Source organism: Rhinatrema bivittatum, chromosome 2, assembly GCF_901001135.1.
Source record: "Rhinatrema bivittatum chromosome 2, aRhiBiv1.1, whole genome shotgun sequence".
Taxonomy (NCBI): Eukaryota; Metazoa; Chordata; class Amphibia; order Gymnophiona; family Rhinatrematidae; genus Rhinatrema; species Rhinatrema bivittatum.
Genome location: NC_042616.1, coordinates 32,066,581 through 32,093,398, shown reverse-complemented (window position 1 = coordinate 32,093,398; position 26,818 = coordinate 32,066,581). Strand labels below are relative to the sequence as shown.

Here is a 26,818-nt window from a genome sequence, read left to right as displayed (position 1 = left end):
TGCTCTATAGAGTGATTGATGGCCGTTACTAAGGAGGCAATGGTGAAAGTGGACTGACAGGTAGAAGGGACAGTGATAGTGTCCACATCAATGTGGTGTTATCTGCACCTCAAATGTGTGTTAAGGGCAGCATGCAACGCCATGGAACATATCAAAAAAAATGGAGATGTGCGCACGTTGACAATGAGGCTGCCATGACTCAGAGTGCCCGTTCACCCATCCTCTCACCAGATGGGCTGACAAATCTCCCGCAAAGGAGTCAGTGTGACAAGCCACAGATCAAGCCACAGCCTATTAAACCCACTTCGGTTGGTTTAATAGGACAGAAAGTGTGGTGTGGAATGGGGAAGCACCACTGACCAGTTAGTTTAAAGCCTACAGCACGCTTCCAGTGAGCCTACACACATCTTTCACGCTTATCCCAAACGGACTCCATTAGAAGGTTGTTGGCCGGACAAACGCCATCATCATAGGCCCACTACTGCACAGTATGATGTGTAACCCATTTTCAGGGGGAAACCGCCTATAATGACTGAAGGTTACACAACCTTCCAGCACAGGTAGTCACTTCCACAAAAAGGACTTAGCTACTCATATGTGAATGGGTTCCTGGAGCATAAGGCTTTACATGAGCTCACATTAGCCATGTGTCCACCATATGGAGATGGCAGAACACAACAGGAGGCTGCACAGGGTGAAAGATAGGTATGAAGGTGTCCTGAAATACGGCCATGCAGGCCAACAGGAACAAGGATGTACAACCCCCTCCCTGTTCTTAACAATGATAGTACTCCTGTGCAGCAGCAAACAAGTGGTGTTATAGGCCGAATCGGTGATCAATGAGTGAAAAATAGTCATGTGTGCTAAGTGCGTGGCTAAAGGGTACCAGCCTCTCATCACACACACCACGTGGACATCATCCACTTTTTCAATTTGGAACACCTGCAGGTGGATGGCTTTCAGCGAGGAACCACTACCTGACACACATAACAGGACACCAACAGACATTCCACTCTTGCTAGTTGCAGTAATGACGGCACAAGGTCGGACAGGGAAGCCAAGCTAATGGTCTTCCACTATCATCATGGTGTACACATTTGGGGATGGAATTGGATGTTGGATGTACTGGACAGTCAGCCTCATACTGTGCAGTACAATGGTAGGCTGGCCTGGAAGGTGCACAGTTGGGAAGAGGTAGTCCCTGCACTGGGACCGGACCAGATCTGCACAGAGTCCTCCCACAATATTGAGGAGCCCATCTCACCTTCTTCTGTAACTGGCATATATCTGTGTGCTTGTCTGCCATTGGGAACTTTCTTGCTGGCCACATCACCAGCCACACCAACAGGGCATACCTGCCTGCATGCTGTCACAAGGAGTACAGGGGGGTACCTAGGCTTCTGCTTACCACACACTTCCTCTGCACATACAGCTCCCAGGTGACCTCCTCAACCATGATAACAGGCAGAATTGTACAAATAGCCTTTATGTACTGTACCAGATAAGGGTGTTCCCTTCTGCCAGCAGGCCACACACTTGCACCAGGAGATGGCCTCCATAAGGGGATATTAGATATCCAAGAATAGGCAAGAGGCCCTGGCATGCTAGGCTACAGTGTGAGATGACCTGCCAGCTGGACATGCACATGTGCATCGTTACCAATTGTGCACCATGCAGCCACACTGTCATGTGGTCCAGGAGGCCCATTACTTGGATGCTGATACGTTAAACAGGCAGAACAATACCTGCTGTCATCTCTGACATGGCAACTTGTCCTTCCTGAGGTGGAAAGGGGTCTGGGTACACAGTTGTGCCTAAGAGGCCCAACAAACAGCAGTGGAGTGCTCAGGGTGATGTATGATTATAGGTACATAATCCCTCATGCCTGTGGCAGTTGCACCTTGACTGTGAAGTATAGCATACCCAGGCCACCCTCTGGCCTGCAAACCTAGGAAACCCATAGGTCCATGTCAGCACAGAGGTAGAAGCCTCTGTGGTACAGTATATACCAGATAACACTGGCTGACTATGTCTTAAGAGGTGTGGGGTGGACTCCCCCACAAAGCACCTCATCCAATTGTGGAGAAGTGCGTGGCCCACTCTGATACATCTAGGTTCAGACGTTGGGAATATGGCAACGTGTGGAAGGCAATACATGGGCATGACCCATTAACCTTGGCCAGCAAGTAGGTATTACCCAAGAGCTGCAGGAAAGTGGTCAGCACAGTCATCGGTAACTGAGCAGTGTGCGTTAGGCATGTCATGAAGAAGGGCAAAAAGAGAGGTCGTGGTAATGCTCCTCAAATTGGTGGGTTTTATCTGCCCTTGATCTGGACAGGATGTGGGCCTAGATCTCCTTCCAATAGTGATAGATGCACCCATATCATTTTGTATGGAGTGCATACTACCTCTTCACATTATGTCCAACAAGAACGTCTTGCAGAAACACAAGCTTTAAGATGGAGTATCAAGAACAACATGGCTGACGTGGCAATATAATGTGATGCCACAGGTCATACCGTATGTGCAAGCAATTATCTTCTGCAGACATTTATGTCTGGCCAACATTCCTTACCTGCTCAGTTTTCAACAGCAGACCTTTTGGGAGTAAATGTCCACTGGAGTTCTCCAACAGTTGTCTGTATGTTGTGTTATTTTTCATTTGTGAAACTCTACCAAATCAATTACAAAACAGACAGATAAGTGGCAGTGGACTCTACTGGACTTCCCAACAACACAGACTCTTTCACCAATGTCATAAACTTTGGGTAGTGGCTGCCACATAAATGTCTGCAGAAGAAATGTCTTTCCACAGAATGTATGACTTTGGCCTACAGGACGTTATATGACCAGGAACACCATGTTCCCCTTCAGACTTGGTTTTCATGTTGTGAGTGGCCCATCATATAAAGGGGGCATGCACACACCACATCAGGGACACTGGAGGGTTGGCTGGCACAAGGGATGGTGACTGAATGTTGGCCTTTTCTGGTGGAATGCCGGTGAGTCAGGTAATATAACACAATGTTAAGCGTGCCCGGCAGATTAATGTACTGCTATTCCACACAAAGTGCACCACTGCAGTCAGCACTTCTGTGTGGACATGGCTACCAAATAGCCACTCTTATGGACTCTTCAACATACCTTACACAGTAGCTACAGCATTGCCGAAACAATGTAGCCACATTATCTATTGAAGATGGACCTCTCCTTACGACTAGCAACAGCCTTGTTACTTGCCAGATGACAGTCTGTGCCCTTGAGTTCCTATATTGCATGCAGCTAAAGAACCATTATCATGCATTACCTTGAAGTGGCCCCCAACCATAAGTGTAAGACAGTAACAATAGAAACCTTTCCCTGCCATACAAGGAATACATGTACAAGCAGGCATGTGGTGTATGTACAGTCATATCTCACTAGGTAGAGGGTACATGCTTAGCCTGTGAAGATGACAATGGCTACACACTATTGTATGCCTATAGCAGCCGGAAATGGAGTGTATGCATTAGCAACCAGTATAATGGATGTCCTGCATGGCACAATGAGTTGTTACTCTGCATCTAGGGCACTAAGTAGGTGGGAGTCAGCATCCCTTTCCCACCACATGTGAAAAAGCAGTAGAGCATTCAAACTCTAAATTTGGCTGGCCTGGTAGTTCCTCACATTTTATTTATTTTATTTAACTCTTTTCTATACTGACATTCATGATACAGATCATATCGTACATCGGTTCACATGGAACAGGGGTGCTGTAATATTAATATTGAAGAAGAAGAAAAGTTACACTAAAATAAGGTTATGTGAACCTGGAGACTGAAAGTGCCAGAGGCGGAGGTATAACGTTATAAACTTAACAAGGAAATGCTGGTAGTGTCTTGGGACAGATATACGGCACTCTATATAAAGATGTAGATCTTACATATGACCAAGAGTCTGGCTAATAGGTGTGGCCTTTATCAGGTTGAAATAGCTGTATTACTGAACACAGCTAGGATTAAAATTTTTAGACTCCTTACCACCAACAGTGGGTGCACTAAGCACTGGAATCAGGAAAGACTGCTGGCCACTCCTTCCCCTTTCTTCCACAATCTTAACAAGATGCATAGATACAATGTACAGTCAGCGAGTCACACTTGTGTAGTGAGAGACACTACCTTTCCTACTGTGGTGGACATGACCTGTACTCCGGTAACATCATTGACACTGCAGGTTCCTCCTTAGCACCCACCGAGTACATGAAGGAGGAGGAATAGCCTAGTGGTTAGAGCAGTGGATACGAACCAGGAGACCAGGGTTTGAGTCCCGCTGTCAGTCCTTGTGACCTTGGGTAAGTCACTTTACTCTCCATTGCCTCAGGTACAAAACTTAGATTGTAAGCCCTCTGGGGATAGGGAAATACCTACAGTGCCTGAATGTAAACCAATGTGATATCTTGATTGAGATTGAATGTCGGTATATAAAAATAATAAACCAGACTGTTAGGTATGTTAATGGCATACATAATCTCAGCCAGGGGGTGTTTAGACACAAAGTGGTTGGCATAACAGGATATTTATTCCTGAAAACATTGTGCTGTGTATTGTGATTAATTTGATCACCAGTTTTACCATTGATTTGTAGTTCATAGGTAGTCACATTCTGCAAGTACAAGATTACAAAATAGCTACTAAAAGGGCTATGTCTGTGCCACATCACATATCGTTGGATGTCGCTCCCGCATTAATTGTATACTTCATTAACACATGCAGGTAGTGGGTGTTATCTGTACTGGCAAAGCATGATTAGCGAGAAACAGGAAGTGGCACCCCAATAGCTCAAGTACTGCAGTACAGTATACAGTGTGTAAACTGGCAGAGGCCCCAGGCAGTCCATACTGAAAGGGGTCAGCCTGAGAGCCATGCCAGCAAAGTGAGAGTCCAGGCAGCAGACAAATTAGCAGACAGTTCAGCATGTAGGCAGCAGGAGAACACAGCAAAGGTGTGGCAACATCACTGAAGGAGCAGCAGCATGGTGGCAGGAGGAGGCCCAGGACAAAACACACCAAGTGGCACTTGCAGCCCTTGGGAACAGAAGGCACCCCACAGCAGACAGCAGAGCGTCGCAGCGGATGCGGGTGGCACACAGCTGACAAGGAGGGTCTGATGTGTCTGGACATCTGCATTTGCTCATCCACTTTCTTCCATTTAGACAGCACAGCAACTCTGTGGGGAGCAGACTATGATCCAGTTACTTCCATCTCGACGGCCCAGCAACTCTGTGGGATGGCCATCCCAGTGGTGCTTGTGACCTTATGACCTAGGCATCTTATGGTCCGCATCTTTTCCCCCTCAGGGCCCTTTCCCACGTCGTGGATGACCTGTGGGAGGTGGCATGATCTTGGGGGGATGGCCCCTGCGGCCCCGGGACCCTGAGGGACTGCTGCATGGTGTTGATGTGGCAGATGATGCCGACTGCTGCTCCGGCATCCGCTGCAGGATCTGTTGCATGATAGTGTTGTGCGTGCCAATTGCAGCTGTGATGCTGGCGAATGACTGGGTCAATGCTGCTGTCTGCAGCTCGAAGATCCGGTTTCGCCGTGCGAGGGCTCTGCGTAAGCCGTGACGTTCCATTCTCAATTGCTCCGCCCGTGCGCCTGTCACTGGATCCTGAGAAGGGACGAAAGGTGGTGCTGGTGGTAGCACTATTGCTGGCACAGGTGCAGGGGTGTGCGGTGCCACAAAGGGGTAGTTTGGCGCGTAAGCGGCTGCAATTCGGGCATGGACGGGCCGATTGTCTGCGCACAGTGGGCTGTTTGTCCGAGGGTCCGGCGGGGAGCCCTCCCAATCCGGATCGGGGAGCAGACGGCCCAGGGCACCGGACAGATTGAGGGGGCTGCTTTCTGCCGCTGTCGTGAGGCCCGCCTCTTCCTCTGACCACCGTGTCTGTGCATCCATGTAGAAAGGACGTGTCGGCATCGGTGGCCGCCTTGTCCCCGGGCCTTCCCACCTGCCTCCTGGACCCTCCTGACTGGGACCGGAGTGTTCTGTGGAAACAGAGAGAGACATCAGTACCACTGCGGTTCTTTGCATGAGAGGAACTTTAAACATTGTATTACATATCATGCTGCTTATAACGTTATGTTGTTTCTCTGTAGCTGTGGGAGGGGAAGCACGGCAACTGAGAGCACAAAACTGTAACTGTACATAATTTTAAAACATTGAGTGGGCTAACTGAAGGCTTGGGGGGTGGGGGGAAGAGGACAACTTACCATCTTCGAGATGGGATGTGTCAAGCCAGGGATCCAACCCCTTCAAACACATCCAGTCCCAGACGCTGCTGCATTAAGCGGGTTTCCATCGTCGTAAAATGTTATTGGGCAAGGAGCCCCTCTCCACCGGTCTGGCGCTGGTATTGATTCCTCTCTGCCATCTTCGCCTTGATGTCCCTGTACCTGTAGGAGCCTTGCTCCCAGCTGGCGCTGCATCCCGCTTTCCCGGCTGATGGCCTGCACGATGTTGGTCCATAGCTGCACCTTTGCTGCTTTTGATGTCTTGACAGACAGGTTGCCGAAGAGGCGTGCGCAGTGGCGAAGCTCACCTGCCCCGAGGTCGTTCTCCTGCGTGCTGAAGCGGATAGCACGCTGCCTCACCCTTGCCTGGCTGCCTGACTGGGGTGCCACTTCCGGAGGGGACTCCTCCTGCCCTCACTCTCCGACCCACCTGATTTCCCCACTCCCTTCCTCCCCCCCACCTGACCCTGTGCTTCCAGCTCCCTTCCCCTCTGGCCTGTCTGTCTAGCCCTACCTCCTTCCACCATTCTTTCCTGCCTCACCCTCCTATCACTTCCCTCCTTGCCTATCTCTCCCACTACGCCCTTCTTCCTCCCTCCACTCTCAACATCCCTTTTCTCACCTCTCCTACCTCACTCCATCCTCCACACCACTTCCCCTCCTCCATGCCTCTCAGAAAAAAAAGACAAACATGTGACAAACAGGCTTTCACTCCAACAGATATGACAAAAGACACTGGTTAAGGGAAGCAGATGAAAAGCAGATGAAACACACAAAACAAGACATCACAATCAGTAATCAATATAACTCCTCTCTCCTCTGCACCACTCCAAACACCTACCAAACCCTCAAAGGAGGAGGGGCAGGAAGTGACATTTTATATATGTAACATTATCGTGGTACAATTTTTTTTCTGCGAACCACAATGATGTTTTATCGCAAACCGCGAAGGTGTTTCGCGATTTGCAACAACATCTTCTCCTCAGCTATGCGGTAACTACTTCATTTGCATGGAAACGCCCCTTTTACCAACGCTAGTGTTAGCCCTGTGAGAATAGTGAATCTAGGCCTTAATGTCTGGTGAAAGTGCTGCTCTATAAATCTCCTGGGGAGACAGCAACTGACACCCTGCCCAAGAGGCCGCCTGCGCTCTTGCAGAATGCACTTTCAGCCCCACTGAAATCCTGCGACCCTTACAAATATAAAGCAGTGCAAAACAGCCTCCCTCAGCCAATGCCTTATGTTCTTTGCACCACCGAACACAAAAAGATGATCAGAGCGCAGAAATGAATTAAATGACCTCCAGGTAGTGCAGGAGGTCCAAACGTGCAGTACATCCAAAAGATGCAGCTCTCTATCTTCAGGAGAATCCCTAGGCCACTCCGGAAAAATCCATTGACTGATTAACATGAAAAGAGGTCACCACCTTCAGGAAGAAAAAGAGGGGGCAGTTCGCAATGTGACCCCCGTCATTAGAAATACATAGAAAAGGAACTCCTGCACGACAGAGCCTGCAACTCCGAAATCCGCCTGGCAGAACAAACGGCCACCAGAAACACTGTCTTTAACGTCAGTTCCTTCAAACGTTGCCCTTCTGAAAGGCTCAAAAGAGCGCACCACAGAATACTTGCTGAACCCAAATTGAGGGTCCAATCTGGACACAGCTTCTGAACCGGCGGCCGCAAATGCTTTATTCCTTTCAGGAATCGAGCTACATCAGGATGAGAAGCCCAACAACCTCCCCTGCAATTTGCCCCTAAAGGAGAGTTATAGGCTAACCCCTTAGACAACCCCTCCTGCAAAAAGGCTAAAAATCGAGGGAACGTCCACAGATAGGGGATCCAATCGGCGCTGCAGGCACCATGACTCGAAGACCTTCCAGACCCTGACATACGCTATAAAGGTAGAGAGTCTCAAAGCCTGGAAGAGGGTAGAAATCGCCTGTTACAAATAACCCTTCAGATGCAACCGTCGCCTCTCAAAAGCCAAGCCGTGAGGAAAAAGTGATCCTTCCGATCCGAAAATATGGGCCACTGTCGTAGCAAGCGGGGCAGATTGGCAAACCTGACGGGTCCCTCTACTGCAAGATACATGAGATTGTGGCCACTCTGGCACCACCGACCCTGGATGTGACTATGCACCGCAGGACTCACCTGCCGGGGGAAACACGGCCAACAGTGATCCTGCTGTACAAGGACACACCAGGGTATCCAGTCCTACTACACTAACCTCTCTTCTGCGACTGAAAAACCTTGCTGTCTTTGTGGCCCGTGTCGCCATAGGATCCAAATGGGGGACACCCCATCTGGCATAGATGCGATCTCAGGTTTCCCAGGACAATTCCCATTTCCCCAGATCCAACTATTGCCTGCTGAGAAAATCCGCCTGTACATTGTCTGCAACATGAGACACCGCTATACCCTCGAGATGGAGCCCCCCCCAAACAAACAACTGACGAGCTTCCAGAGCCACCGCATAACTCTTCTTCCCTCCTTGCCTATTGATGGATGCCACTGTCGTCACTTTGTCCGAGAATACCTGAACGATCCTGCCTCTGATCCAGTGAAGGAAGGCCTCCAGTGTCTGTCAAACTGCCCTTGTTTCCATATGATTGATGAACCAGGCCCTCTCCTCCGCTGACCAAAGTCCTTGGGCAGACAGCCCCAGGCACACCTCTCCCCAACCTTTGAGACACCACCACCCAGTCCGGAGTCTCTAGATCCATTCCCTTTTCCAGGTTGCGATTTGACAGTCACCACGATAGACTGGATCTGGACTCTTGAAGAGGTAAAAGCAGATGATACTCCTCCGATAAAGGACTCCACCTGGAAAAGAGCGCATTCAGCAACAGTCTTCAGTGCGCGAAGGCCCATGGAACCAAATCCAACGTTTAAGCCATAGACCCCAGAATCTGTAAATAGCCCCAGACCATTGGTACCGACAAAGGAGTGCCTCCAGATACTCCAATGACTGGGAAGGCACCAGATGACTCTTCACCACATTTATGACCCAACCCAAAGACCGCAAGGTGCCCATAAGTCGCTGGACACACCTCTTGCACTCCTCCTCCGACTTCGCACAAATAAGCCCATCATCCAGATACGGATGAACCAACATCCCTTCTTTTCAAAGGGCTGCTGCCACTACCGCCATCACCTTTGTGAAAGTTCGAGGCTCCGCAACAAGTCCAAAGGGAAGAGTGCAAAACCGTAAGTGTTTCCCCAACAACATGAATCGAAGAAACTTCTGATGGTCCTGTCGAATGGGAATATGGAGGTATGTCTTCATTAGGTCCAATGACGCCAAGAACTCTCCTCTGCGAACCATTCTTAACTCACCCGAAAACATGGAACCTTCAGGGCCCTGTTCAACTTCTGCAAGTCGAGAATGGCCAAAACGTTCCTTCTTTCTTGGGAACCACAAAATAGAGTACCTTCCCCGTCCCTGCTTCTCCCTGGGGATAGAACAATTGTGTTTAGGATTAATAGCCTCTGCAGAGTCCCCCACTCTGTCTCTCACTTACTTCAAGAGACGACATGAGACTCCAGAAAGGCTTCCCTGACAGGGTGAGAAAATTCTAGTGCGTAGCCCCTCTTGCACTATCTTTAAAACCCAGACATCTGAGATAATTTTGGCCCACTCCTCGTAAAAGCTGGACAATCTGCCCCACTACCGCTTCTACGGAGGAATTGGCAATTCTGGCTTCATTATGATGACTTTCCACCACTGGCTCCTTGGCTGGGACCATCCCTGGAAGATCTGTGGGCACCTCCAAAGGACTGCTGCCATCACGCCGACTGCTTCACTCCCACACCAGAGGAGTGCTTGCCTGACTGCAATTTACGCAATTCCCGAAATTGGGACAGAGGCGGAAACACCTTCTTGCTGGTTTTCCTATCCTCAGGCAACCTATTCCCTTTGGACTCTCCCAGAGTCTTCATCAAGCTGATCCAAATCCTCCCCAAAAAAGGAGTTTCCCCTTAAAAGGGAAGATTACCCAGTTGTGTCTTGGAGCACATGTCCCCTGACCAATTTCACAGCCACAAAAAAGTCTGAGACTACTGCCAAGACCATGCTCCTGGCCAAAGTGCACACCAAGTCATAAAGTGCATCCGGGACATAAGCCATTCCAACCTCCAAGTGCGCCGACTGCAGAGAACAGACATCCTTTGATGATGCTTGCTCAAACACGCCCTCTGCATCATGCTACCACAAATCGCGGCTTGGAGATTCAAAATGGAAATTTCAAACATCTGCTTCAACTGAATCTCCAACTTGTGGACCTGAACATCCTTCAGGATGGTAGCCCCTGCCACTGGGATAGTCGTCTTCTTGGTCCCTGCCGAATCCACCTTCGGCACCTGCAGGAACTCAAAAGTCTACTCCATCAGGGGGTAAAGCTTAGCCATGGCCTTACCGACCTTCAGATCCACTCCTGGCAAGTCCCACTCTTGGTTCACCAATTTACAAATCTTCTTTGGCAAGGGAAAAGCACTAGGCGAGCCCTGCAGCCCATCCAGAATTGGATTCACGTCTTCATTATCCGACTCCTTCTGAGCCACCTTCACCCCCAAATCCTGCAACACCTGCAGAATAAGGGGACGCAATTCATCCTTCTTGAACAAGCGGACAACCCGAGTGTCATTGCCTTCTGACACAGGAAATAGTCTGGGTCCGGATTATCCTTTTTTGTATCTGGATCCACATTCGGGGTCACATCTGCATCCACATCAGCCCCCTGCAAATCCAAAGGATCCTCTGGCATATCAGAGTCTTCCCCATCCCTGGGATCAGCCTCCGAATCTGTCAAACCAAACCCAGGCATTGTAGCAGATCCTAAGACCCACCGGCAGGACCACCTTAGGACTCTTGGAAGCATGACAGGGAGGTCTCCCCTTGTGATGCTTGCCCCTGCCCCCCTTCCTTGCCAGGAAGGCCTTATGGAGGTGCAGAAAATCTTCGGGATCCTCAGCCCCCTGTTCAGGAAGGCTGCCATCTGAATCCCCTCCCTCATCCTGACCTTCTTGCACCGCAGATGATAGAGGGGGAGGGGAATCTCTGGAGTCTGTTGTCTGCAGGCCCCTGCCGGAAATCCCCTGCGGCCCCCCCCGGGACAACAGCTGTGGCCCCCGATGAACAAAGGGCCCTCTGCTCCAATGGCCTCCCCTGTCGAGGTCCTGTTATCTCCCACCTTGCAGTTACAGTACAGGGATCTACTGCTGAGCTGTGTCGATCAGACCCCGCAGGACCTGCAGTCCATCACGTGTGGATTTGGTACTATTAGGTGCTCGGCGCACTGCACCACTGCAAAGGCTGTGCCGCACGTACATACGCAGCATGCACAGCGGGCTGCACACGCAGCTGCAACGCCGCGCGCCACAAACTCAAAAGAAAAAACGGCCCTTGGCGGCGTGTGGGAAACAGTGGTGCAATGGCAGTTGGCCCCGACAAAGGAGTTCCCGCGGAGGTGCCGGCCCAATGGCCTGAATGGCACAAAAAGCAAAAGTTTAAGCTGTACCTGCGGCTCAGGGACAAGGGAAAAACCCCATAACCTTCCCTTCCTGAAAGCACCGAAGTTCCCACTATCCCAGGTGCACTCACTGCCTCAGACTGTTCCCTTTAGCCGCTGCAATAAAAAAAGGAGCTTTTTTTTAATTTTTGGTTAAACAGCTTAAAAGGCAGACAGCAGGGTACTCTCTCCTATCTTCCCTCAGCTACATGGGATTCAAACAGATTGTTAACACCCCCACTCATAAAGCAGGCCATACATTGGACCTAATCTTCATTAATGAACGAATCTCTCTCTCTCCTCCAAACCCGTATGTTGTTCAGTCCCCTGGTCGGACCATCAGATCATCACTATCCTCGAGACTTTAAACCTTCCTTCTCTTTCCTTCCCAAAAACTACAATACAATTCAGAAAACCCTGCTCTTCGGATCTCCTAGGTAACCACCTCTCTAAGGAACTGACACAACTGGGCCTTTCAGACGCAACTGCTGCCACCTAGTCTTGGTTCAAAATAATCAAGGTAGCAGAAGTAACGTGCCCTCTCACCGCAAAAGTGCTACAGCCTTCCCCGGACAACAGAAAAGCCGTGGTTCACACCTGAATTAAAGTCCCTTAAAACAAGACCTCAGAAATAAAGAACACAGATGGCGAAAAAATACCCTCCTCCTCTACCCTTGCTGTCTACAAAGCTACTCTAAACGCCTATAGAAACACCATTCACAAAACAAAGAAAGATTTCTTCGCCAAAAAAATCCACCACTTCTTTGACTCCAAAGCTCTGTTCTCTTACTTCTTGGCCCTCACCAATCCTACCCCACAGACTTTTCCAGACGACCAAGCTCTCAGTAAAGCCACAGAACTTGCAAAATACTTAAAAAAAACCAAAAAAAAAAAACCAATCACTCATTAACCCTCTCTTCATCCAACCCAGCACCCCCGCCCCCCCCAAACCTCTTCCCCGCAACGAACCGCAACTCAAAGTCTTAGAGACTACTTTCTTCACTTGAAATTGAAAATATCCTCAAGAAACTCAAACCCTCCTGCCATCCCCTTAGACATCATTCCTTCAAACCTCTTCATCTCCATCCCGAAAATCATTGCAAAACCTATCGCAGAGATTATCAACTGCTCTCTAACTGAAGGATTAGTTCCAGACACCTTAAAGCCTCTACTAAAAAAACCCAACCTGCGAACCTCTGCCTGATTGCCAAACTTATGGAGAAAATAGTCAATAAACAACTTTCGGAATACTTGGATGAACACAAGATTCTAGCTCTGTCTCAATTTGGATTCCGTAAATCTCTTAACAAAGAATCCCTTCTAATTTCCCTCACGGACTATCATCATGAACATGGATAAAAGACAACCGTATCTACTGGCTCTTCTAGATCTGTCTGCGGCCTTTGACACCGTCAACCATACAATTCTCCTAGAACGTCTTGCAGATATAGGCATCTCTGGTACGGCTCTCAGCTGGTTCAAATCCTTCCTTTGCAACAGAGCTTTCAAGGTAAAAATCAATAAAGAATCTCACCCGGTCACCTCGAACTATGGAGTCCCACAAGGATCTTCCCTTTCACCAACCCTCAACATTTACCTTCTACCTCTTTGCCAACTACTCTCTAAGCTAAAGCTCACTCATTATCTCTATGCGGACGATATACAAATTCTCATACCGATTTCTGAATCTCTACATAAAACCCTAAGCTTCTGGAACAGCTGCCTCCAAATCAACACGCTCCTCTCCAGTCTCAATCTAGTCCTCAACACCAATAAGACGGAAATCCTCATAATCTCCCAAGACAACAACAATCCTCTTCTAAATGGTCCATTATTGTTGCCTCCCTCTAACCTTAATCACTCTCCCCACGTAAGAGATCTTGGCGTTCTTTTGGATAACTAACAATCTCAAAAAATTTGTTAACACCACCAAGGAATGCTTTTTCAAACTGCACGTCCTAACAAAACTGAGACCCCTCCTACATTTTCATGACTTCCGCCTGGTACTTTAATCTATACTCTTTCTGCTCCTCGGCCTTCCGGCAAACACCATCAAACCTCTACAAATGGTGCAGAACTCAGCGGGCAGGATTTTGACGAACACAAAAAGAGATTTTTATTTATTTTATTTAAAGTTTTTTTATACCGACTTTGATACAAATCAAATCAACTCAGTTTACATAGAACAAAGATCTTAACAATAACAAAGCCATAACAATAAATATGAGACAGCAGTAGCAGTAGTAAAGTTACATAAAACAAGGACATCCAACTGGGAGTTGGAAAGGAAGAGGGGGTAACAGATAAATACTAATAGTTGTGAGGGGAGGCTAGGATAGCCAACCTCTCTAAGTTATGTCATGATTTATGTGAACTTAGTGCTAGTCTTGGTATGGCGAAGAACTGATGAATTAGATTCTGTAACAGTGATGTTGTTCTAGGAACAGGGGAAAGCACGAGCGAACAACCATATCTTGAGTTTCTTTTTAAAAGTTAGGAGACAGGTTTCTTGCCGAAGGTCCGGGGGTATGGCGTTCCATATGTAGGGACCTGCTGTTGAAAATGCCCGATCTCTGATGTTTAATCAGTGTACAACTTTGCTTGGGGGGACATGTAGCGATCCCTTGTAAGCTTCCCTAACAGGCCTGGCTGTATAGTGTAGCTTGAGCGGATGTAGCAGGTCAAGGGGGGGGTCTGATGGTAGATGCTTTTGTGAATAATAGTGAGTGATTTGTGGAGTATTCTAAAGTTAACTGGGAGCCAGTGCAGAGTCTTTAGTATGGGTGTAATGTGCTCTCTCCGATTAGTATTCGTCAGGATTCTCGCCGCCACATTTTGAAGCAACTGGAGGGGTTTTATTGTAGCTGTGGGCAGACCTTGTAGAATGGAATTGCAATAGTCAACCTTGGAGAACAGGATAGCTTGGAGAACAGATCTGAAGTCATGGTGGTATAGTAGAGGCTTGAGTTTTTTGAGCACCTGCAGTTTATAGAAGCACTCCTGGGTAGTGTGGTTTATAAATTTCTTTAAGCTTAGGTGACTATCGATTATGACTCCCAGGTCTCTTGCATGAGTGATTTGGATGTTAGCGAGTGACTGATCTTGGTGATGACTGTCTTCTGGAGTGATGAGCAGGAGTTCTGTCTTAGCAGTGTTAAGCACCAAGTTAAGGCCTGCAAGGTGACGGTTGATCATTTGTAGGTGAGTATCCCATTGCTTGACTGCTGTAGCCAGCGAGTCAGTTATGGGGATCAAAATTTGAACGTCATCTGCACATATATAAAATTTCAGTTTTAGAGTTGTGAGCAGATGACAGAGAGGGAGAAGGTAGATGTTAAACAAGGTAGATGATAAAGAGGAGCCCTGGGGGACTCCGAGTGGAGAATTGGTGCGTGGTGATTCCTTATTATTGATTTTAACCTTATAGCCTCTGTGGCTGAGGAATGAGTCGAGCCATCTGAGTGCGGATCCTGTGACTCCTATATCTAATAGCCGGTTTAATAAAGTGGAGTGGTTTACTGTGTCAAACGCCGCAGAGATATCGAGGAGTGCTAGCAGGGAGGAGTGACCTTTGTCAAGGCCTATGTATGCGTGATCTAAGAGTGAGATGAGGAGGGTTTCGGTACTGTGTGCTTTCCGGAATCCGTATTGTGACGGATGGAGAATTTTGTGTTCTTCCAAATAATTTGATAGTTGTTTATTTACCACTTTCTCCATGATCTTGACAATGAACGGCAGATTAGAGATAGGGCGATAATTGTTAGGGTCTTCCGGGTCCAGATTCGGTTTCTTGAGTATAGATTTCAGAGTGGCCAATTTGAGAGCGTCCGGGTAGATTCCTTGTAAGAGTGAGCAGTTGATGATATCTGCTAGGTGTTTAGAGATGGAGTCCGGTATTTGACGTAGTGATTTGGATGGAATTTGGTCTAGAGGGTGAGTGGAGGGTTTCATTTTTTTTAACATGGTTTCAGTCTCAAGGGTGTAAGTGGGATCAAAAGATTCCAACACCGCATCTGAGTTAGGGAGGTAGGAAAGATCCAAGGTAGGTGTATTAGGGCTGGAAGGTAATCTAGCTAGGGTATTGGATATTTTATTCTGGAAGAAGAGAGCCAGGTCATCAGGAATAGAAGAGGCGGCAGTTTTGGTGAGTTCTGAAACGTAAGCGAAGAGGGCCTTCGCGTCGAATATCATATCATGGATACGGCGGGCGTAAAAATCTCTTTTAGTTCGAAGTGTCACAGTTCTGTAGTAATGGAGCGCGGCTTTGTATATGGTTAGAGAGTTGGGGGTCTTCCGCCATTTCCTTTCTGTCTCAGACTTTGTTTTAATGAGTGTTGCTCCTTAGAGAACCAAGGGGGTCATTTTCCAAGGAGTTACCGAGCGCAATACGGCTGTATCGCGTCCGAAAAATTTGCGAACCGCGATAAAAGCAGCTATCACGGTTCGCGAATGTAAATTTGGAATAATGTATTCAGGGGGCGGAGTTGGGGCGGGGCAAATGTAAAGTAGGGAGGACTTATCGCGTGGCGCGAAACAGCTGCGGTGTTAGCGCGGCTCCTAACGCGGCCAATAATTACAACTCCTTCAAATGCGATACACTGTATCGCGGCGCACAGCGCACACCGCACTATTAACGCGTTGAACGAAAATGTGGAAAACCAATCCCCACTGACCTACAAAGGTACAGCTGCCCAATAAAAAGGCCTGTTCTTAGTCGGTCTATCTTCTCCACACTATCTACACATTCACAGTGCATGGGGCAGGTGCACTCCATGGCTGAGCAGGCCCGATGCAGACGCCAGGATGTTGGTCGACGTCGCCGCGGGTACAGGCAGCGGATCTATCTTCCACGAACCTCATTGCTGGGTATGCCAGAGGATATTGTGATCAGCAGATATCGCCTCAGCGCTCGTGCCATCATGGAAATATATGAAGACATACGAGGCGCCCTTGAGTCTCGAACCCGAAAGAGCCGTGCCGTCCCCGGCCTGACCAAACTCTTGGCCGCCCTGCACTTCACAGCAAGTGGCTCCTTCCAATCCATGGTAGCTGTTGTGGGTGGGATGTCACAGAGCACCTTTTCCCGGTGTCTGCACCAGGTTATTGAAGCTGTTATGGACCGCATGCCTCGCTACATAGCATTCCCGCGCAACAGACAGGACCTGATGGACCTCAAGCATGGTTTTTATGACAGTGCCCACTTTCCGAATGTCATTGGAGCTATTGACTGCACTCATGTGGCCATCGTTCCACCCCGTGCGACGGAGGCAGCCTACTGCAACAGAAAGCAGTTCCACTCCCTCAACGTGCAAGTGGTGTGCGAATCTGGAATGCGGATCCTCTCGGTGATGTCCAGCTTTCCGGGATCAGCACACGATTCCTTCATACTCAGGCAATCAGCTCTGTTTCGCAAATTCGAAGCTGGCCTGTATGGCGATGGTTGGCTTGTAGGTAAGATCCACGTTAACATACATATAACATATTTGCAATGTTCATCTCTGTAATGGCACACAAAGGTGATGTAGACGCCTGTCGGGATGGCGTCATAGGTCCCCATCACAACAGACCAGAGTGGCTCATTGTGTTACCGAAAGTGGTGGAATGGCTCATGTACCCAACCACTTACTATTGCCTGCCAAGCACAAGCTATACAGAAGCCCCTGTAAGGCCTGTATGTGCCATGGCTTGGTCACCTCACTGCACAGGTGGACAGCCTACACATATTGGGTGTAGCCATGGCTACTGGCAGTGTGCAAGGTGAATGTAGACTTGTCATGTAAGGGCAGCTCACATCCACAGGTGTTTGTGAGCTCCTGACGTTCCTGAGACTTCACATGATCACTTCTACTCAGTTGTGCACATTGAGGGGCAGCCAGTTAACACCATGTATGTTATTGGGTATGCATACCTACGGAAAAGGTGCACGTGAGCAGATATGTCTGTACACAATGACTGGAGTGCATGATGCATATGATTCGAACACAGGGATGTGATCTGTAAGGACAGTGATGTAACGCACCGACCGCATACACACAGCTGACATTAATCTCACCGTTTAGGGGCCCGTCACGTGCTATAACGCCTAATAGCCACACACCAGCTGTGTGCCAAAGCAATCATGAAGCCAGACACATAAGGTGTAGGAAAACTGGAATGGGCTGCCTCGTGCCATCCGGTTCTACTGCATGTATTGAGCACATACACCCATGGGACACAAACATCAGTATTTGTAATCTCTTTTATTTATTTATTTATTTTTAGTTTTTATATATATCTGAAATCTCTTCCCTATTTAATTGCTACAGGAGACGCAGCCTATGGATGCAGGCCCTGGCTTATGACCCCAATCCTCCAGGCTGCCACACCGCGACAGCTGGCCTATAATGAGGCCTTACGTGCTACACGCTCAGTCATCGAATGTACCATCGGCCTTTTGAAGCGCTGCTTCCGATGTTTGGACAAGAGTGGGGGAGCGGTACTGTATGCTCCCCCCAAGGTTGCTCGGATAATCCTGCTTTGCTGTGTGTTCCATAATGTGGCTCTTCGGCATGGAATACCTGTGGCTATAGATCCAGACCTCAGACTTGATCCCCCATGTGCACGTGCACAACGGCATGACAACACACTCAGGGGCAGCCAGGTTCACCAACACCTTATACAGACACACTTTTAAGGTTGGCATGGGACAGAACCTGTTTGGCCACCGATGGGTTAGGAGATAGTTTAATGTGCAGACCTCCTTTCAGTCTGCTACGGGCCTCACCTGCTACGTCTGTCCAGCCAACAACTGTTTGGGGTGGTGCTCTCCCTCAGCGGGTTTAGGCCATAATAGGGTGGCGAAGGGCTGCTTCAAGGCTCCGCTGAGGTGCTGTATGTGTGATACCTATTCTGTGCCATTGGGCTAAGCACTTGCTACATACTCTGGGTTGCTGTGCAGTGCACTTCTGCCATCCAAGGCGTAGCACACACCTGTGTCATGCCACAGGTTGGCACACATTATCTGATGGAGTTACTGATCAACACAGTGCACCTGAGAAGCAAGGAAAAAGCCACCTGGCCATGCATGCTCCTGGAACCAGCACACACACACACACATGCCGTCAGACTCTTCATGATATAGATGTCCCCTGTTGGGACACACAGCCACCATTTAATGCAGGCCGGACATACTCCTGTCATGACATGTCACTTGTAGAAAGTGTCAGCAGTGCTGTCTGCACTGAGCTGTGGCATGGGCCTACCCACCCACATTTCACATATTTTGCTACAAAGGTGATGGCCTGACTGTTGGCAGCCACCTTGCGGATGGCCCGTCACCAGCAGCACAGCTGATTGGCCAGGCTAGCAGATGAAGGATGCATGCATGTGTATACTGCTCTATTGAGTGATAGATGGCCATTACTGAGGAGTGAGCCCTCACAAGAGGACTGACAGGTGGAAGTCACAACCATGCAGTGCCCCTCAATGTGGTGTCAGGTGCCCTTCCAATGTATATAAGGTGCAGAAAGTAGCAGGCTGCAATGTATTCAAACATAGAGATCTGTGCCAAATGGCGATGCGGCTCTCCGGACTGTAACAGAGTGCCTCTTCGGCCAGGGCCTCAACAGATGGGCTGCACAACCACCCACAAATGGGTCACAGCTACACAAGGCGCTGATGTGGGTGTGGCTGGTACCACGTAACCCACTGCAGTTTGTTCAATAGCACATAAGGCATGTTGTGGACAGTGGAAGCACCTCGGACCATCCATTTCTACCCCTACAGCACGCTCCTGGTGAGCAGACACACAGTAATTGACGCTCGTGCAAACACAGACCATCATAACCATATAGGCTCTACCACTGCCCTCATCACAGCCGCCGTACTGCTGAGTATGATGACTAACTCATGTCACTAATGACACATGATCACACAGGCCTCCAGCACAGGTCCTGAGTTGCCAAGAAAGGCCGTCAATACTCACATGTGAAATTGTCCATAGAGCCGAAGCCTTTGGCTGAATCCACATTACCCATGTCTTGCCCATATGGAGGTGGCAGAATGCCGACGGAGGTTGCACAGGGTGCAATGTCTGCATGAAGGGGTTCCAACGTACGGCTAGGCAGGTGATGAGGTCTATTGATGTACGGGCCACTCTCCCTTCCTAACATGTGTACGACCCCTGTGCAGCAACAAACTTGGGTGTGGCATAGGAGGAATCGGTGATCAATGAGCGGGAACAATGACTGTATGCTAGATGTCTGGATAGAGGCAACCGGCCTTTCAGCACACAACCTATGCGCACCATGTTCCAGAGCTCTTGGGTACACCAGCACGTGCATGGGTGTGAGTGATGATGCAGTAGCTGGTACCCATGACTGTACAGCCACAGCGGTTTCCATGCTTGCTACTTGCAGTGATGAGGATGACAGGGGTTCAGACAGGGTGATAAAGTAATGTCTGGCACTATCATAATACTAGAAACATTTGTGGCTCATAAGGTATGTAGGATACACTGCACTGTTGCCCTCATACTGTACAGTACAATGGTACACTGGGCAGGAAGGTGAACATTTGGGATGAGGTTCGGTCTGCAGTCTGACCACAACCCTAGCTCCCCCCAGTCCGGCCACAATATATGCAAACCCATCCCACCCAGCTTGTGTAAATGGCAAGGGTCGGTGTGTGTCACAGCCATTATGACAATGATGGTGCTACCCACTGCACCAGCCCATACCAAGATGACATCTCAGGGTACAGGTGGTACCTAGGCTCTGCGGAACACACCCTCCCTCACCACCATCCGCTCTTGCTTTGCCCCTCAACCATGATACGATGCAGATTTACACATAGAGCCTACATGTACTGTACCTTATGAGGGTGCACCCTTCTGGCAGCATGCCACCTGGCTGCACCCAGAGGTGTCCTCCACAAGGGTATATGAGGAGGGCCAACGGTGCCATGAGCCCCTGCCATGGCTGGCCACAGTGTTCGAATACCTCACACTTGGCCAAACACATGTGCATCCTTAACAATTGTGCTACATGCTGCGCCACAGTTGTGTGGTCCTGGATTTCCACTAGCTGGGTGCGCAGACGTTAAACAGGCTGAACGGTACATGCTGTATCCTCTGACATGGCTACCTGTTCTTCATGAGGTGGAATGTGTCAGAGAAGCAAGATGTGCCTAACGGTGCTAACAAATACCATTGCAGTGTTCAGTGTTGCACTTGGCCTCTGAATCAGTACATACACAGGCCACACAGTGGCATGGACATGAAGGCAACACCTTACACCATGTATAGCAAGAGTTCGAGAGCTGAGAGCTTCCTGATGTCCACTTACAGTGGCAGACCATTAGTCATGGATTGTGTCCTCCATGGGTGCACCAACAGAGTCATAATTAATTGAGTACAGAAGTGTCACAACCATGCCGGTGATACAAATCTTCATTATAGTTTACTGACTCATAACAGGACAACAATCATTCACATGCTGCAGAACCCCAGTGTACTTCCCTCCCTACAGGTGTGCTGTTCAGAAGGTGACAGCTAACCAATGTTGCTCACACATCATTATCAGCAGAACATTACTGTTTCCACATACTGAATGACCTGTGGCACTGCCTGACAGGCTATATGTGGAGAAGACCCCTTTACCTTGCTTCCCAAGTATCTATTCCACAGGAGCTGGTGCACAGTGGTGCTCCCAGTACTGCTAACTGCGCTGTGTGCAAGAATAGAGGGAATTTGGGCCACACACGAGCCTACATGTCCCTCCGTGTGACATAGATGCACCCATATCGCTACGTTGGGAGGGTAGACGTCCCATCCACATGATGTCCCTCAAGAAAGGCTTGCAGGTACAGGAGCTTCACGACAGAGTATGTAGCACAACAGGGGTGAGGTGGGTATATAACCTGATGGTGACACAGGTCAGACAGTCTGAGGAAAAACTCTGCTGTGTGAGCAACATTGTTTACCTGTAACCTTCGCAACTGCACACCTGTAGGAAGGAAAGTCCACTGGGGTTCTGCAGCATGTTAATGATTGTTGTACTGTTAAGAGTCAGTTAAGTCTAACGAATGTCTGTCACAAGTGACAGATACCTGTGACTGCCCTGTACTGGTTGTCCAATCAACATGCCCTATCACCAAGGACAGTCAACCTTGGGGAGTGGCTTGCATATGTGTGTGTAGCGAGCTGAAATATGTGAAGACACTGTAGGACTGTGGACCACACAGTGTGGGCCGTCTGATGGTGGGCCACGTCCACCATGTGAACAGTTAATGGAGGCTCCATGCACACCCCACAGCTAGAAATGGCACCAGAGGGATGTGTGCCACTACGGATGGGGACCCCTTCTTGCGATCTTTGCGCTTTTCAGACCCCCCAAAATCCTATATGGGTGAGTAACAGTGACTGCACACCAGTCACCACATCTGTGTGCACATGGACACACGCAAGGCCTGTTGAGCATGCCTTACACCGCTTGCACCCTGTAAACAGGTATGACAGATTTGCATTAATATCGTCCCCTCTCCGTACGACTAACAGCCCACTTAGCTGGCTGCTGACAGTCTGTGCAACTGCTTTAATACACAACATGCAGATAGCAGCATTACCCTTCCCCTGCCTCACTTTTCAGGGGCCCACAACCTTAATGCTAAGAGAGTAACTAAAGGAAGCCTTTCCTGGCACACAACCATGCTGCCATGGTGGGGATGTACACGGATATATGAGATTTTACAGGGTACATGCTTAGCATGTACAGCTGGAAAGGGCTACACAGTATTGTATGCCAATGGTGCCTGGAAATTAAGAGTGTGCATGCCCCACCACTATCATGGATGTCTGGCATGGCACCAGGGGTTGGCAACCTCTCGGTCAGTCACCCAGCAGTGGTGGAAGGCATCTTCCGTTTACCTGCACAGGTGAGAGACTATCTAGGAAGCAACGTCAGCTGGTACCTTAGCATCAGTTAGCCTTACTTACGTGGTGTTTGTCATGCAGAGATAGGTACAATACTGAACCCTGGTCAGATATCCATGTCTGGACTCCTCACCGCCAACAGTGCATGACATGAGAACTGCTATTGCAATAGACAGCTGCCCACCCCTTCCCCTTTCCTCACACATCAGGAGTGCTGGCATACAGCTGCACACTCCATTACTGTGCATTCCCTGTACTGAGGAACAATATGTCTACTACTGTCAGGGACATGTCAGGTACTCCCCTATGTTTTACTCTGTAAGGTATGTGAAAGACAGGTGCAGATGTTGCTATACTGAACCTCAGGCAGGGGCCAGTTTGAACACTCAGTATTGCTGCAATGTGGGATACAGCATGCAAGGTGTGGCGGGGGTACACCAAGGGCACATTAGGAACATAACAAGGACACAATAGGTGGCAGGTTCAACAGGATTATTTATTCCCGACAACATTCTGCAGGGTATAGTCAAGTATTAGGTCAGCAGTAACAGCATACAATTGATGTTCCTAGGTATTCATTATCTGCAAGTACTAGATAGCTAATGGATCCAAAGTGATCCAATTCCGGACTACATCACTCCACCATCAGAAGTATTTACACATATGCAGGTGGTGGGTGTTATCAGTACTGGCAAAGCATGATTACCTAGGAACGGAGAAACAGGAAGTGGCACCCCAATAGCTTGGATACTGCAATACATTGTATACTGACCAGCGGTAATCTATGTGTAGACAGGCATAGGCCCCAGGCAGTCCATGTTGAAAGAGTGCACTGAAAGGGGACAGCCTGAGAGGCCAGCCAGCAGAGTGAAAGTCCAGCCAGCAGACAAGGTATCCAGCAGTTCAGCATGTAGGCAAAAACATGAAGGGTCCGGCTACAGCAGTGAAGGGCCAGGACGACACAGCAGCGGCACGGCAGCAGGAGGAGGCCCAGGAGGACACAGCAGCACGTGGCATTTGGAGACAAGAGGCACAGAACGCACCCCACAACCAGCATTAACAGGCCTTCAGCAGACCGGTCATCCTACAGCACACTGCCAGAATGTGCAGCCCTTGAGAACAGAACGTGGCACACAGCAGAGTGGCGCAGCGGATGCCGGTGAGCCAGGTGGGTGGGAGGTAGCGCCTCATCAGCTTTGCATGGGGCTTCCTCTTCCATCTCGACGGCACTGCCCCTCTGTGGGGAGCAGGCAGCGGGACATCTTCTTCCATCTCGACGGCACTGCCCCTCTGTGGGGAGCAGCCAGCGGGACATCGACATCCTCTTCCATCTCGACGGCACTGCCCCTCTGTGGGGAGCAGGCAGCGGGACATCCTCTTCCATCTCGACGGCACTGCCCCTCTGTGGGGAGCAGGCAGCGGGACATCCTCTTCCATCTCGACGGCACTGCCCCTCTGTGGGGAGCAGGCAGTGGTGCATCCTCTTCCATCTCGACGGCACTGCCCCTCTGTGGGAAGCAGGCAGTGGTGCTTCCTCTTCCATCTCGACGGCACCGCCCCTCTGTGGGGAGCAGGCAGTGGTGCATCCTCTTCCATCTCGACGGCACTGCCCCTCTGTGGGGAGCAGGCAGCGGTGCATCCTCTTCCATCTCGACGGCACTGCCCCTCTGTGGGGAGCAGCCAGCGGTGCATCCTCTTCCATCTCGACGGCACTGCCCCTCTGTGGGGAGCAGGCAGCGGTGCATCCTCTTCCATCTCGACGGCACTGCCCCTCTGTGGGGAGCAGGCAGCAGGACATCCTCTTCCATCTCGACGGCACTGCCCCTCTGTGGGGAGCAGGCAGTGGTGCTTCCTCTTCCATCTCGACGGCACTGCCCCTCTGTGGGGAGCAGCCAGCGGGACATCCTCTTCCATCTCGACGGCACTGCCCCTCTGTGGGGAGCAGGCAGCAGGACATCCTCTTCCATCTCGACGGCACTGCCCCTCTGTGGGGAGCAGGCAGTGGTGCTTCCTCTTCCATCTCGACGGCACTGCCCCTCTGTGGGGAGCAGGCAGCGGGACATCCTCTTCCATCTCGACGGCACTGCCCCTCTGTGGGGAGCAGGCAGTGGTGCATCCTCTTCCATCTCGACGGCACTGCCCCTCTGTGGGGAGCAGGCAGCGGGACATCCTCTTCCATCTCGACGGCACTGCCCCTCTGTGGGGAGCAGGCAGTGGTGCATCCTCTTCCATCTCGACGGCACTGCCCCTCTGTGGGGAGCAGGCAGCGGGACATCCTCTTCCATCTCGACGGCACTGCCCCTCTGTGGGGAGCAGGCAGTGGTGCATCCTCTTCCATCTCGACGGCACTGCCCCTCTGTAGGGAGCAGGCAGTGGTGCATCCTCTTCCATCTCGACGGCACTGCCCCTCTGTAGGGAGCAGCCAGCGGGACATCCTCTTCCATCTCTACGGCACTGCCCCTCTGTAGGGAGCAGGCAGTGGTGCATCCTCTTCCATCTCGACGGCACTGCCCCTCTGTAGGGAGCAGGCAGCGGGACATCGACATCCTCTTCCATCTCGACGGCACTGCCCCTCTGTGGGGTGTGCATCCCAGTGGTGGTTGGGTGTACCTACCCATACCCCGTTTATGGGGCATGTTGGTCCCCTCAGGGCCCCTTGCCATGTCGCGATGGTCTGCTGGGAGGTGGCAGGTTCTTTGGGAGACGGCCCCTGCGGCCTCGGGACCCTGAGGGACTTGGCTGGGGTGTGGACGTTGCAGATGAGGCCTGCATGTCCGGCATCCGCTGCAGGATTTGCAGCAAAATGTTATTCAGCGTGGCAATCGCTGCTGCAATGCTGTTGCCTGCCTGCGTGATGGCTGCCGTCAGTAGCTGGAAGTCGCGCCTCTGCTGCCTCCTTACTCGCCTCAGGGCACGCAGTTCCATCAATATTTGTTGCAAGACTGCGGCAGGCACTGTTTCCGGGTGTGGTTGGCCGGGGGGCGCTGCTGGAGGTTCCTCAGGTCCTGGGGGATGTCCCATGGGCATTGCTGCCCCAGCTGCTGGTGCTGGGCTGCATGGGGACAGTACCGGTGTGGGCGGGCTACCCACAAAGCTCCCCGGGATGCTTGGCTGCAGAGGAGTGGGGGAGGTCCCCCACTCCAATTCCTCCAGGGCCTCGGTCAGGGTAAGGGGGCTGCCTGTGGGTGCCATTGAGGGCCGCACCTCTTCCTCCTCCTCAGATTCAGACCACTGTGTCGTCGCGTCCATGTGAAACGGCCTGGTTAGCATCGGTGGCCGCCTAAGCCCTGGTGGATCCCTGCTCGTGCCTGGGCCCTCCCAGCTGGCATCAGAGGGCTGCTGCCTGGGACCAGATGGCTCTGTAGGGAGATTGGGGAGAAAGAGGATGAACTGCATCAGTAACACAGCTTTTTGTTTAATTAGTGTAACGTCAAACAGGGACAGCTAGTGTTTAACCAACAAGTCATTCTGCGTACACAGTACAGTTAGGTTGTTTATATGTTCCTCATGGCATGGGTGGTGGGGCTGAGGGCTGTGCACAGGCCAGGCCCTGACTGAGACAGTGACCTGTTGCCCGCATGCCTTGCACCCTGCTGACTGCCCCTTGCTGACTGGGGGAGGGGGGGGCCAATACTGTTCTGCGGAGCACATGGGGAACAGAAACTGAAAACTGGACTAAACATTGTGTTGCAACCTTTAACGGGACGGGGGGCGGGGGGGGGGGGAACTTACCATCTTCGAGGTGGGATGTATCTAGGCGGGGATCCAATCCCCTCGAAGACGTCTGGTCCCAGCCGCTGCACGAGTCGCCTCTCCATATCCGTGAATCTGATGGGGCACGGTGACCTTCCTCCTGTGTCCCTCAGGTACTGATTCCTCTCAGCGATCTTCTGCTTTAGCTGCGCCTTAATATCCCGGTACCGGTGGGCCACCTGATCCGCGGTCCTAGGTATGTCACTGTGCCGTGTGATGTCCCGAGCTATAGTGGCCCATCTCTCTCTCTTGGGTGCCTTAGTGGTCTTCACCGACAAGTTTCCAAACAAATGGGCATAATGCCGGAGCACGCCCTCTATGAGCTGGTCATTGTCCTCCTGGCTGAACCTCATGGCACGCTGCCTGACCCTGGCCG

The 26,818-nt window shown here is 50.4% G+C and overlaps 2 protein-coding genes across 2 annotated transcripts in view; both read right to left on the bottom strand.

Moving 5' to 3' along the window:
- LOC115083767 (gastrula zinc finger protein xLCGF3.1-like) overlaps positions 1-26,818 on the bottom strand; it is a 165,364-nt gene that overhangs the window by 82,690 nt on the left and 55,856 nt on the right. The gene's annotated exons all lie outside the window — the stretch shown is intronic.
- Positions 25,171-26,818, bottom strand: part of LOC115083768 (zinc finger protein 282-like) — a 30,268-nt gene continuing 28,620 nt past the window's right edge. Inside the window, exon 4 of the mRNA XM_029587786.1 lies at positions 25,171-26,048. Coding sequence (XP_029443646.1) covers positions 25,336-26,048 — 713 coding nt within the window. The 3' untranslated portion in view covers positions 25,171-25,335. The remainder of the gene's footprint in view (positions 26,049-26,818) is intronic.